Source organism: Etheostoma cragini, chromosome 5 (genome assembly GCF_013103735.1).
Source record: "Etheostoma cragini isolate CJK2018 chromosome 5, CSU_Ecrag_1.0, whole genome shotgun sequence".
In the NCBI taxonomy this organism is placed as follows: Eukaryota; Metazoa; Chordata; class Actinopteri; order Perciformes; family Percidae; genus Etheostoma; species Etheostoma cragini.
In genome coordinates, this window is record NC_048411.1 from 16,915,452 (window position 1) to 16,928,944 (window position 13,493).

Here is a 13,493-nt window from a genome sequence, read left to right on the forward strand (position 1 = left end):
GATCTCTTTAAGAGAATAGCAGGGTCGCCGTGTGTGTGTGTGTGTTGGGGGGAGTGCGTGGGGAGTGTGTGCTAGAGCAAGTAAGAGAGTGATGGTGATAATCTTTGGGATGCACAAAAACTCTAGAGTTATAGTGAGAAACAACGTGTCAGAAACTGTAGCAGGAAAAGTTAACCCTTTTCCTAAATTAGTGTTATTGTGGAGAAGGACAACCAGGAAATGAGTTGGGCGAAATACAATGCTACCAAGACACGGCAGAGCGGCCCAATCACAGTTGTTACAGTCTGTGTTGCCCCATAGTGTAGTTACATCTTTTGAGAGGTGCACGTCACTACGTATCTACTGTACGTATGTAGCCACGGTGTCGATTTAAGGCAGAACCATACATCCTGCTTAAGTGGCTAAAGGCAAATCATAAAACAGCTAGTAAGTCTGTAAGTAGGCCTGCAGGATTCTGGGAAAAATATGAATATTTTTGCACCTATAGCACATTGCGCATCACCACAAGCCTGTAAACATAGAGGCTTCAATGAAGAGAAGGGAGAGCATTGCAGCGCTTGGGAGCACTTTAAAACGTCTATGTTTTAATGTAATAGCGTTTGTTATGCAGTCGGCTCGTAAAATTATTAGAGAATCTAAGTAATTATTATTTATTTTTTATTATATTGTAAAAAAGGGTGAATCGAGATCAAGATTTTATAGCGATTAATCGTGCAGGACTAATGGTAAATTCTGAAAATGACATCACTCAACTGTAATGCAGCCTTCAAAACCAGAAAAACACAACACCTTTGTCATATCCCGATATTAGAATATCCAAACTTTAAGACGAGATTGAGCCTCAAATATCAATGTCGACATAATATAATATAACATAATACATTGCCCAAACCTATTTATATGTGATCAAAGATTCAGAGGAGGATGTATCAAGCTTAAATAACACAAACCAGACTAAAAACTGGCTTTGTGACATTACATTTCTGACATAAGTTAGTTTGCTTCTAATTCTGCACTTTTCTTGTTTTCTTTATAAGTTCCTTCTTGCCATCTAAATATCACATATTATAAACCCAGCAGATAATCTTAGGCTTAAAGGTGTTAACTTGCACAAAGCCTCAGGAGTTCCTTTGTTGTGGAACTTAAAGGTGCTCTAAGCGATATTGGGTGATGTTACTTCTAAGTGACGTTTAAAAATACTTCTAACAAAACGAGACTAGCTTGCCCCTCCCTCTTTTTCATCCCATCCCCTCCGCTTCCCCTCTGTGCGTCCGCGTACTAACCCCCCACCCCCAAATCCTTCTAGTCGGTTATTGGCTGGAACGCTTGAACACTGTTTGTGTATACTTCATGATGCAGGTGGACACAGTTTTTTTGTTGCCGTTTGTAGATCCTGGGCTGTCTACAGAGACCGCGTTTTTTTACTGTGTGTTGTGGGGACAAGTGGCTTGCGGATAGTAAGGAGTTGTTTGCTTTATGTCACTACAAATGTTGTAGCTTAAAACTAGCGTGACATCGCTTAGAGCACCTTTAATGAGCATTTAGGCAAAGATTGGACTGCTAAGCTTCAGCTTTCTTGTGCAGAGTCTGTTTGCACAAGAACTGCATGCTGAAAGAGGCAGATACAGCTGCTTCTTTCATTGCCGGAATCAATACATTACTGTTGTCGCTTGTTTAGGGTTTTAGAGGGGAAACATAGGCTATTGAGAAATCATACAGATTTGAATGGTACAGATTTAGTTCCAATTTTAGTTTCCCATACATGTTTTTTCTTTTACAATTTGGTTTTCAATTTTGTTCATGTTCAAGGGCTCAACTAGCTAAAAACATATACAGTAACTTACAAGTTTCTATTTTTATCATCTTGCAGGCAGAGAGGTCACAAAGAGGTGAACAGCATCTGGCTGTTGAACAGAATTACAACTTGTTTTGGTTGTTGAAAGATTACATTGTGTGCTGTAACTGCCCGTGCACGCTTTAGCCTTGAGGATAGCGCTCTGGGCAGCTTGTCTATTTGCTAAAAATGTTTGGAGTACAATTATTATAAGAAATCTGCACCTCTTTCCGCACATGGACCCCCAACCCAATCTAATTCTGTGGGGAACACTGTAGTTGGATTATTGTCACAACATAGTCTAAAGAGTGTAACATTTTAAAATGTATTGGGTTTCCTCATCAGACTCACCAGACTGTGGATGGCAGTAGTTCGTGTGGTTCTGACACTGGCAGGGCCGGCAGCCAGTGCTGCTGAAGTGGAAAAAGCCTGGGTGGCACTCATCACACTTGGGTCCATACACTCCCGTCTTGCACTTACATATCCCTGAGCTGAAAGGGGCAGAACAGAAGAAATATAAACAGTGTGCAAAATGCAGTCCCGGAGAACATTTCATTACATCAACCCCAAGCCGGTTGCTTTTGGATGGCAGTCATGGTAGCTGATGTCCAGACTGTTTCTACACTTGACTTCCTGCAGGTTCTCCTATTCACCCATCTGCTTTCTATAACTCTGTTCCAGAAATGAAGCATGTGGGAAGCACTTACAGTTCAGAGCCTAGATCTAGATCGCAGGATTAAAAGCTGGTGTCCAGCACCACACTGCATCAAATCTGCTTTAATTTTGTCTGTACATAAAAGGATCTGTCTACCAAAATTACAAAACACACGAGCTTACCTACAAATAGTGTAGCTATACAGATAGTTTGGATTTCAGTTGGCCTAGTTTGGAAATATTTAATTATTTCCATTGTTGAACTATATATTCAGTTTACTGTCATGGTGAAGAATCTAGAAAATATTGAAGGAGCTGGTATCAGATAATCTTTAACTGTTTTCATAAAAAATACTCAAATTGGATATTTGATCATCAAAACAAGTTGGCGATTTATTTAATAGATGACAAATAATTGATGAATCTTTGCACCACAGTTGATCAAAGCATTGAGCAATTACATTTGAAAGATTCTACATTAGTATGTCTTTCCAAAAACATTATTGCACATATTGGATAGTATTGCTTTGCCAGACCTGCGGAGGAGGGTCTGGCTAGTCCTCACAGCGTTCAGAGGTTTGAGAAAAAACGTGCTCTGTTTTTTGCCATTTCTTTAAACCAATCACAATTGTCTAGGGCGGGACTTAGCTGCAAAATAACCTCGGGAAGGAACTTTTTGGTGGAACAAGTGTAGGTTCAAAAGAAATCCAAGAAGTCGAACGTCATGGATATTGTGAAGAAATAAATGGAAGTTAACAGGCTAATGTTCCTAAATACAAAAATGACATTACTGAGAGGTTTATAGGAACCGTGGAATAAATATAGAAGCGCAATGGTGCTCATTTTAATATGTGTGTGTGTAAGCTTGACTAGATAATCAATGGTGCTCATTGCAATATGTGTGTAAACTGGATTAGATAATCAATGATGCTCTTTGCAATGTGTGTGCAAGCTTGTTTAGATCATTACCCTCACTGTTAACACATGGTGACCTGGTATTGACAGGTTACATCAGTATGGAACTGTGGAAAAGTACAAAATACCTAGAGACAGGATGAGAGACATAGTGTCATAGTGTGGTCATGTGACAAGTCATGTAAAAGTCACTTGAGCGCCACCAGGGGGCCAAAAGGACCTCACCCCAGCCAAACCAACAGATGTGTGTCTTGGAATCCTTGTTTTATTACTTATAATAAATAGAGAACCAATGAGAGAAGAGGGCTTTTCTGACTTCCTCTCAAATTATAGAACACAACAATATAGACTATATATTGGCTAATACACAAACCACACTGTGCATAGTTTTTATTGGAAGTACTTCCTACAGAAGAATTAGAGCCCATTAACCACAACCTGCATCTTGAACAAATGCTGCCTGAAGAGCTAGGTGGAGAAGCAACTAAAGAGCTTGTTCAGAATACGATCTCATATTTTACTAAAATAGTTCACCAAAACGTGTTTCTGAAAATATTTTAAGAGAGAAATTGGCCATGCAGTTCCTGAATCTGTTTGCATTTCAGATTGACAAATGTCAGATTAAAAGATTTGTCTTTTTTTTTATTTTGAGAGACTCTAGTCACGCTCATCCCTTTTTACGGTTTCCCACTCCATCCGGGTTCCGGGTTAGCACTCCATCAATCAGATTGTTCATTTGAGTCCCACTGCCAGCAGTGCGCGCCTTCTGACCGAGGATGGCAAAATTAAGGCCGCCGGCCCCACCGACGGAACACACCACATGGATTTGAGTCACTGACCTCGCCAGACAGTCTGACAGCTGATTACTGGGTTGTGTGTCAGGACCATAAGAACGATTGAGCCAGACTAAAGAACTAGAACTAAAAGGCTTAGTGATTGCGGTTCACCGGCTACCAGTGTCATATACACAAAGTGGTCTTCCGCCAAAAACTGAAAGCTGTCTACCGTACATAAAAAAAAAAAACAATCATACACAGACACATGTTAGATGAACACCAAGGCTGTTGAGCTCTCCAGCACGTTGTTGCCGGCGGTCACGTACAGTTTCCCGGCCATTCAGCACGTTGTTTTAAGGCTGAGCTTGGCTGCCTCCTTTCGCCCAGGGCCCATCGCTAGGCACTGTGCCGGCTTCTCCAGCAGGCTGAACCGGGCTCCCTCCTTCCCTTGCCCAATTCTCTACATGTGCTGCAGCCGAGCCGCAACTGATTTAACCGCGCTTACAGTTAGATAACGTTGTGGGGGGAAAAAGTACTGGGAACCAAGCAATAGCCACGCGCCCTGAAATACTCTGAATTCAACCATCTGTCTCCCTGTCACATTACAGCGACAGGAAGGAAGCCACTCCAGTGATTCTAATTAGCGGCTCCAGTGATTTCAGCACACGATCATCAGTGCAGCCATGGAATCAATGTGCCCATGAAGACAAGCATGTGTTTCTGTTAGTTTATGGATAGTTTTCAGCTGCTCGTTATTGTTGTAACTAAACTGCATATTTGTCAGTTACCAGGCTTCAGGTCAATTACCATCCATATGTAGTATCAATGGGTGCTGGGTCCTGGGGCCTGGTTCCTGGTGTCTGGCCCTCCATTATAAAATTACAGTGAATTACATAGTTTTAATAGTTGAATATGCGTATTGCCTCATGTTTCTAATTTTATAAGTAGAGATGTTCTTGTTCTTAATTACTAGGCATCGGAACGGTGCATAGACTCGTACACTCGCTGATACAAATACCAGCATTTTAGGCAGTATTAGAGGTATTTCCAATACTGGTATTGAGACTAGGTCGTAGGTAATTCAGAAAAAGTGTCACCTTTACGTAGTTTATCCACAAAAGAGAACTGACAAGTACATATTTACATTTACACTAAAACATGTTGTGATAAGTATGTGTTGCAATCACAGTCCTTAAAAAAAAGTAAAAGATCTGTATCAAGATATTTGGTTGTTGTTTTATTAGTTTACATTTAAAAATATTATCTGTCGAAATATCGTTGAACCTCCCAAATATTGATAGAAATATCTGCCTCAAACATCAAGTATCAGGGCTATATCTGTACTAAATACAAGAAATCTGAGTAATGAGCATTAAAGCCTTTTATTGGCTTCATGTGTTTTACATAACAGTATGATTGCTCTCAACTGAGAAAATCCTGGTGGTAATGCCTCAAAAAATGCTCCAGTGGAGTTGAATCCAATTACAGTATCCCAGCAATTATACACATATAAATAACTTAATTCATTTGTTAATGTATATTTCCCAGATTGGAACACTACTCTCGTTGACCCGTGTAGCTGGCTGTTAAATAGATTCATGCTCATTAATGCATGAGGGAATAGTAAGTGACAGTGAGAGGTTCTATTTCTTCCCATTGAGAAATCATCCATGGCTCTGTGATCCCCACCCATACTCAAGGTAATTTGCTAGGAGAAAGCACAACGCTAACTCGAGGCTCATCAGCCCTCAAACCCAGACAATGGACTCAGAAACATAATCTGAGGACAATGACTTCAAGACAAGTGAAGTAAATCAAGAGTGACTGGGATTTTCCAAGAGCGTGTGCGTGGGGCTTCGTACAATCAGGGCTTTGTTAAAACAAGTGCTCCTAATGCAAATGAAGAGGCCCACGGCGATGCTTAGTGGGGCATGGGCACTGCTTGGGACAAGGCTGGGAGATCAACAGTCCCCATTCTTCCGGCCACACACACACACAAATACCCACGATGACAACAAACATCCACGTGCAGCACTGTGACCCTGATGTAATGAAGCCAGAGAGAAAATGTCTAACTGTCAAAGTGAGCCAAAACTCCCAAAAGCTTGCAAAGTGCTTAGTTTCAAAATGCCATCATAATAACCACTTCATGAACCAGAAAACGCTACACACCTTGTACGGCACGCATATTTTACCATCTCTGTTACACTGTGTGGAAGTCAGGCAAAACACCGACACTAGCACCTTACACAATATTTTCCCATTGCAAAAAAGAGCAATCAGGATAATAAATTACACGGGGCATCATTAGCACAGCGATCATCTGTTTCTGAATTCACAATTGTTGGGATTTATATAAATTGTTTAATTTAAAAATGCAAAACTTTAGGTTTAAAGATAAAACAATTCATCATATAACATAGGAACAATATTAACGCCTTCTAGGTTAATTCATATTTAAACAGCCTCCTGTGGGAACTACTGTCAAAAGCCTGTGCATTTCAGTTTTTGGGGTGACCTTGAAGATAATTTTTTTGGCCATTTTAGGCTTTTATTTCTATATGACTTCAAGCTTAGACTTCAAAGGGAAGAGAGAGGGGGAATGAGACGGAGAAAAGGGCCTCTGCATCAAGGAGTAAACCTCTATTCATGGGCGCCCGCTCTACCAGGTGAGCTACCCAGGCACCCATGACCCAATTGATTTTGAATTGAAAATGTTATTACATTGGGACCTTGTGAATCAAAATTGAATCAATTCAGGAAATCCTCAAAGACACCCAAACTAGGGCGGCCTTTTATGAGGAAAATATGCAATAACATTGTTGAATATCGCGATTAGATATTACTTGCAAAAAATAAACAGATATTAAAGAGTACTTAGTTCTGCCTTTCGGCTGCTTCCAGTGTTCAGCTAAAATACTTGTTGAGTCCAAACAAATGACATTCCAACATTCTTTTATCAAACAAATTGAACATTGAATTGAATAACAGTTACAGTATGAAGTGCAGTTTTCTGCTGATATTTTTTTTCAACTAACACAAAAAATGTAATGATGCGTTTCTTGCGGCAGTTGATATTGCAATGATGATAAAAAAAAACACAATATACTGTATTGTGTAAGCCCTAATCCCAACAACCCTGTGAGATGCTGAAACCTTCTCCCTCAGTGATTAGTAATGCTGCTGTTAATTTGTGCCATCTTTGCCCAGAGGAGGGGGTTGTTATGGTTTCTGTGTGATTTCCCTGCACTGGCCCAGCCGCTCTGCGTCAGATCTGCATGTTAAGTAGGTCAGTATAACATGGGCAAAAAAGCTTAACCCCATTTGTGCGGCCGCCGCCAAAGCGGCGGCCATCGGCTGTAACATGTGGTGGACAAGGGCAGAAAGTCGCAAACATCCTCTGTGCAACAAAGATGTGGTCACCAGTTTAATTAACAAGAAGTGAATCGTTGTCAAAAAATAAAACAGGGAACTAGAGCAAGCAGGTTTAGTTGCATTGCTGGATGGCAGCCAGAATCCTCAACACAAGTGTGGACACGTCCACATGTGTAAGAGAGATAAAGTTTTCTGAAAAAAGGCTACAGTGTTGACAGCAGAGGTATAATAGAGCGCCTAGCCAGCAACCCTGTGAAAGTGAAAGTTAGAGATGCTGCATTCAGGCACTGGAGTTAAATAGGTCCACTTTTTACTGCTCCTAAAACCACAATCTCTATTCATATACTGTACATGTTCAGTAGATATATTGGGTATAATGTATACAAAGTGGATATAATGTGCAAATGTGAAAGTTGTTGAAAATAATTTACCGTAATTTTTCCCTTTTGGAGGACGGTTGGAAGCTCGGTAGTCTCCTCGTTTCCAGTCTTTGTGCTAAGCTATGCTAAACCCATTACAGCAGGGTCTGAACATCAATGAATAACTAAAAGGTACGGCTGTGCAATTAATCGTTTTCAAAAGGAAATTGGGATTTAAATGAATGAGATTAGCTAATCGTGAAGACCGCGATTATTCAATTTTGAATTTTGAATGTTTGGGTGTGACATTTCTTATTCCTTTTTTATTATTATATTTACAAGATAAATGCGGGTAATACAGTACATATCACAGATTGTTAACAGAAATGTACTTTTTCAGGGGATTATTAATTTATTCTTCATTTACTTTATTAGACGTGATGGTAGAGGTGCAACATGTATATGCTGCTATTAAACTGAGGCTTATCTGAAGTTTGGTTTACAGGAAAATACTGATGTTTTTATTATTGTAACTCTAGCTTTTGTAATAAATGTTCTGCATTTGACTGTTCCATGTTCCATGCTCATTAAAAAAACACTTACTGCTGGCAGTTCATATCCATGTTCTCATCATAGTATAAGAATATGAAGCAGTTAAGATGGTGTTTTATGTTATAATGCTCCATGACATGTTTTATCTGGTACACACTTAATATCAAATGCAGCTTTACCTTACAAATAATCGCAAAATTTGGCAGAAAGATTGCAATTGGATTCGGCCCTACTGTGAGGCATTTATTCAGAAGGCAGTACAAGTCCTGCACATCTGTGTATCTGCACTGCACACCCAGCCACAGATGGGTCAGTGCAGTGAAGCCCACTGACTGCAGGTCGCCTGAGTGTGGCCATCAGTCAGGAGCTGGACACGTGGCTCTAACACTGCAGTCCTGCAGCCCACTGCTGCTTTCTGGGGACAGCAGGATGCTGGGAGTGAGCTCCCTACTTCCACCTGATTAGGCAGCGACACACGCTTGTCAAATGCTTGACTGAAAGCAGGTGCTGTTGCTTTACTTTTTTGTTTCAAACTGAAAACCCAGCTCATGTTTGAGTCTTAAAAGAATTTTACAGATATTTGAGTACAGAAAAATACATCACAATCAGGTCAAAAGTTGCAAAGAAACTCCTGCACACTGTCTGACTGCATCAAAAATGCGAGATTTTGCCTGAAGATGGTCTACCAAAATGTTGCCTACTGTTAAGCTTTTTGCAAATTAGACAACTTGCGGGAGTTTCTTTGCAACGTATATTTAAGCCAACATTAAAAAATGCAAAAATGATTGCAAGGCTTTCTTTCTAGAAAGAAGGCCTTATATATATATATATATATATATATATATACATACACACACACACACAGCATATTGTCAAAGTTGTTAAGGAAAATCTCTGGAGCAGTACAACTCAGCTTCAGGGAGACTGATGAATTACACAGACGAAGTTAATGAAGACAGGTTTGGTGACATCTCAACTTCTGTCTTCCTACAGGTACTTTAAACTCATGCTGGAGGCATTACGTTTAGCCAAACCTTCAAACGAAAACAAAGGTATTGCGGGTGCCCAAATGTCTCAACCCAGAAAAAATGTGTTATGTGTTTACTTTATCTATGGCCTTGACAGGATTAGCAGCACTGTCTTGCCAGACAGCTGCTATGTCTCCCGTCATCTATGGACGCACAGAGTTGAAGTATTCGTCTGCCTGGAAAGGTTATGAGGTTATTGTATGTTGGACACTGACCTGAATACAACCTGGGGTACCATTGTCTCATCAAATACAGCACAAGTTCATAAGCTGGAAATTCCACAACACAAGCAACTAGATATAAAACAATAACAGCAGTTGTGGCCAGTACAGACACCGCAATGGATGCATGGATGCAGAGTAGAGATAGATTGATGGCAATGATGCATCCACTCCAATGACATATTATGCAGAGGCGGAAACATCTGCACCCAAAATCAATATTTCATTACAGACTGTGGCGCCTTCCATATAGTATTGTGAAAAAAAGGCCTTACAGACAATGCCCACAGGAGCTGACCCAAATACAGTGCTGACACAAATGTTATGATGGATACAAGTGGTTAATTCAGCTCTTTTGTCATATATTGGCATGATATGTGTGTGCATTTCACATCACATGATTTGTAGGAAAACTGCAGTCAGAATGCCACATGATGAGCCAACAAGAGAAGGAAATGTCATTAGGGTTGTTAAGAACATTGAATAAAGACGCAATTACAGATTTGATTAATTAATGCATTAAAGGCAACACACAATAATCAATTAACCCCGAGGATGAATTCAAATGATTTCATTGATCCTTTTGACTTTACATCTAGCACCATCATCTGGGCAAAACAGACAAGCATGCAAGCTGAGCTTCCTTAAGCTGTATCCTCTGTCTCTTGCCCTCACTCTGCTCTGATTGTCTCCACAGGCACACTGAGGTTTAGTTTCATTTGGTTATGTTATCCTAGGTTTGCCTTGTGCTAAGTTTACACTTCACAACACCAACACACACTCACCTCTGCCACTCATGCACACCTTACACCACAGATTCCCACGTCCCGTTCAGTTTGGTCTACTTTGGTATTGTTTAGACATTGAACTTGTTGTTGTCCCCCTCTTTGTTATGACCACCTGAGCCAAGTCATGGCAGCCTAAATGCATGCAAAACAATGACATTCCCATCAGATTTTTTTTCAATGCTAATTAGCAAGTGCTAGCATGCTAACATGCTAATCATACCTGAAACACCAGCATGGTTACAGCGTCATTGTTAGCAGGCTGAGGTTAGCTGATAGCATCACAGCCTCACACGGCCGTTAACATGTCTGTAATCTCTTAAGGTTGTTAAGCACTTTATAACAGCTGTTTTGAAAAGTGCTTCATAAATAAATGTATTATTATTATTACTGTTATTATTATTGTTGTTGTTATTATTATTATTATTATATAAGGGCGCCACAAATTTCAATTCTTCCTCAATTTCACAAAAATGTTTTACAGTTGCTTGAGGTGGTTGTCGCCCTTAAGAAAAAAAAGAGTTGATGCGAAATGAGATAGGAAGCGTCGTGGCCGATTAAACTCTGACGTAGTAAACATATCACTCAAAAAACTGATCAGCTAGTTCCGCTGTTGACGTCTTTCCAGATAACATAAGGTGTCTTTGTCTCCAGGCAGCATGACACATGGCCAAAGCTGACATGAAAGAACAGAACTTTCCCAATTCCACCAAATTTCTTTAGACCTCGCCATTTTTCTCTTGCAGATGGTTAGGTAGCAAGGAGACTCGTTTTGTTTCCAGTTTGCAACCGCTACTTCTACATTTCTACAGCCATGCATAGCTTCTAGCAACAGCTTCTGACCAAACAAAATGCACCTAATTAGCATTTATTATTCGTGACATTTCAAAGGTTCTCTTAAAACTTGCTCGAAAATTGAATGAAAACATAATTTCTTAAGTACTGCTGTGTGTATAATGTGTTATAACACTAATTCTGTCATGTTTTATACACTGTCTAAAAATCACAGGAAATCACATTGTAGGATTTTCAAAGAATTTCTTCGTAAATTATGGTAGAAAATAACTATTTGGTCAATAACAAAAGTTCAACTCAATACTTTGTAACATAAACTTTGTTGGCGATGACAGAGGTCAAACGTTTCATGTAAGTCTTTACCAGGTTTGCACACACTGTAGCTGGTATTTTGGCTCATTCCTCCAGGCAGATCTCTAGAGCAGTGATGTTTTGGGGCTGTCGCTGGGCAACACGGACTTTCAACTCCCTCCACAAATTTTCTACGGGGTTGAGGTCTGGAGACTGGCTAGGCTTCTCCAAGACCTTGAAATGCTTTTAGCGGAGCCACTCCTTTGTTGCTCGATCGGTGTGTTTGGGATCACTGTCATGCTAGAAGACCCAGACACCTTCTATCTTCAAGGCTCTCATTGATGGAAGGAGGTTTTGGTTTAAAATCTCACGATACATGGCCCCGTTCATTCTTCCCTTGAAACGGATCAGTTTTCCTGTCCCCTTGGTAGAAAAAAAGCCCCAAAGCCTGAGGTTCCCCCCCCATGCTTTACAGCAGGTATGGTGTTCTTGGGTTGCAACTCTGCATTCTTCTTCTTCCAAACAAGACGAGTTGAGTTTTTTATCACAAAGTTCCATTTTACTTTTATCTGACCACATGATTTTCTCCAATCCTCTTCTGGATCTCCCATGCGCTCTCTTGCAATCTTCAGACGGGCCCGGACATGTACTGGCTTAAGCAGGGGGGAACACGCCTGGCACCGCAGGATCTGAGTCCCTCTCGGCGTAGTGTGTTTCTGAAGGTAGCTTTTGTTACCTGGGTCCCAGCTCTCTGCAGGTCATTCATCAGGCCCCTCCATGTACTCCTGGGATTTTTGCTCACCGTTCTCATGATAGTTTTGAACCCATGGGATGAGATCTTGCATAAAACCCCAGATCGAGGGAGATTATCAATGGACTTTAATTTTCTTACAATTACTCCCACAGTTTATTTATTCACACCAACCTGCTTCCCTATTGTAGATTCACTCTTCCCAGCTTTTTGTAGGTCTACAATTTTCTTTCTGGTGTCCTTTGACAGCTCTTTGGTCTTGGCCATGGTTGAGTTTGAAGTCTGAATGTTTGAGGCTGTGGACAGATGTCTTTCATACAGATAAGTTCCAACAGGTGCCATTAATACAGGTAACAAGTGGAGGACAGAAGAGCTTCTTAAGGAACAAGTTACAGGTCTGTGAGATCCAGAAATCTTCCTTGTTTGTGGGTGACCAAATACTTATTTTCCACCATCATTTACAAATAAATTCTTTAAAAATCCTACAATGTGATTTCCTGGATTCTTTTTCTCATTTTGTCTCTCATAGTAAAAGTATACCTATGATGAAAATTACAGATCTCTCTCATCTTTCTAATTAGGGAAACTTGCACAATCAGTAGCTGACTAAATACTTTTTGGCCCCACTGTATATTGGAACTTATGCATTGACTCAAGCAGCAATTTTCTCCCATGTCAATTCTTCTCTTTTGCAGCAGCAATATATGTTCACATTTCTTTTGTGGTTGTTACCATGGTGAATCGTAGTATCATGGCTCCATTCATGCTGCCTTTTTGTAGTGGTGGTGCACGCATATAACTCTGAGTGGATTGAACCAACTTAAATCACTTGTTCTGGAACTCAAAACTCAGTTTTCTTTCTCAGGGTAAATCGACTCATGGTCGGACTCAGAGTTTGTTAAACCTCCATCCTGAAACAGGTCCCTCGACCAAAAACCTACCAAAAAAAAATATAAGCCTTTGATATTTTTTTCCCAGAGACAAGGCTGGCTATCAAAATCTATTTGTGACAACAAGCTTTGTTTTTGCAGATGCACACTACATATCCCCTGAATGGCAGAGTCCTGTACTAGTTGGCTAAAGACAAAACCTCCACCGTCGAGCCAGTGGGCATAGGTCACATCATTATCAGCAATTCTGGTAAAAGTGGAGTTAAT

At 40.4% G+C, this 13,493-nt stretch overlaps 1 protein-coding gene across 1 annotated transcript in view; it reads right to left on the reverse strand.

Annotated features, from left to right (window-relative positions):
* The window catches only part of LOC117944847 (multiple epidermal growth factor-like domains protein 9), a 35,237-nt gene that overhangs the window by 12,066 nt on the left and 9,678 nt on the right, over nucleotides 1-13,493 (reverse strand). The window contains exon 3 of the mRNA XM_034872034.1: nucleotides 2,186-2,325. Coding sequence (XP_034727925.1) covers nucleotides 2,186-2,325 — 140 coding nt within the window. The remainder of the gene's footprint in view (nucleotides 1-2,185; nucleotides 2,326-13,493) is intronic.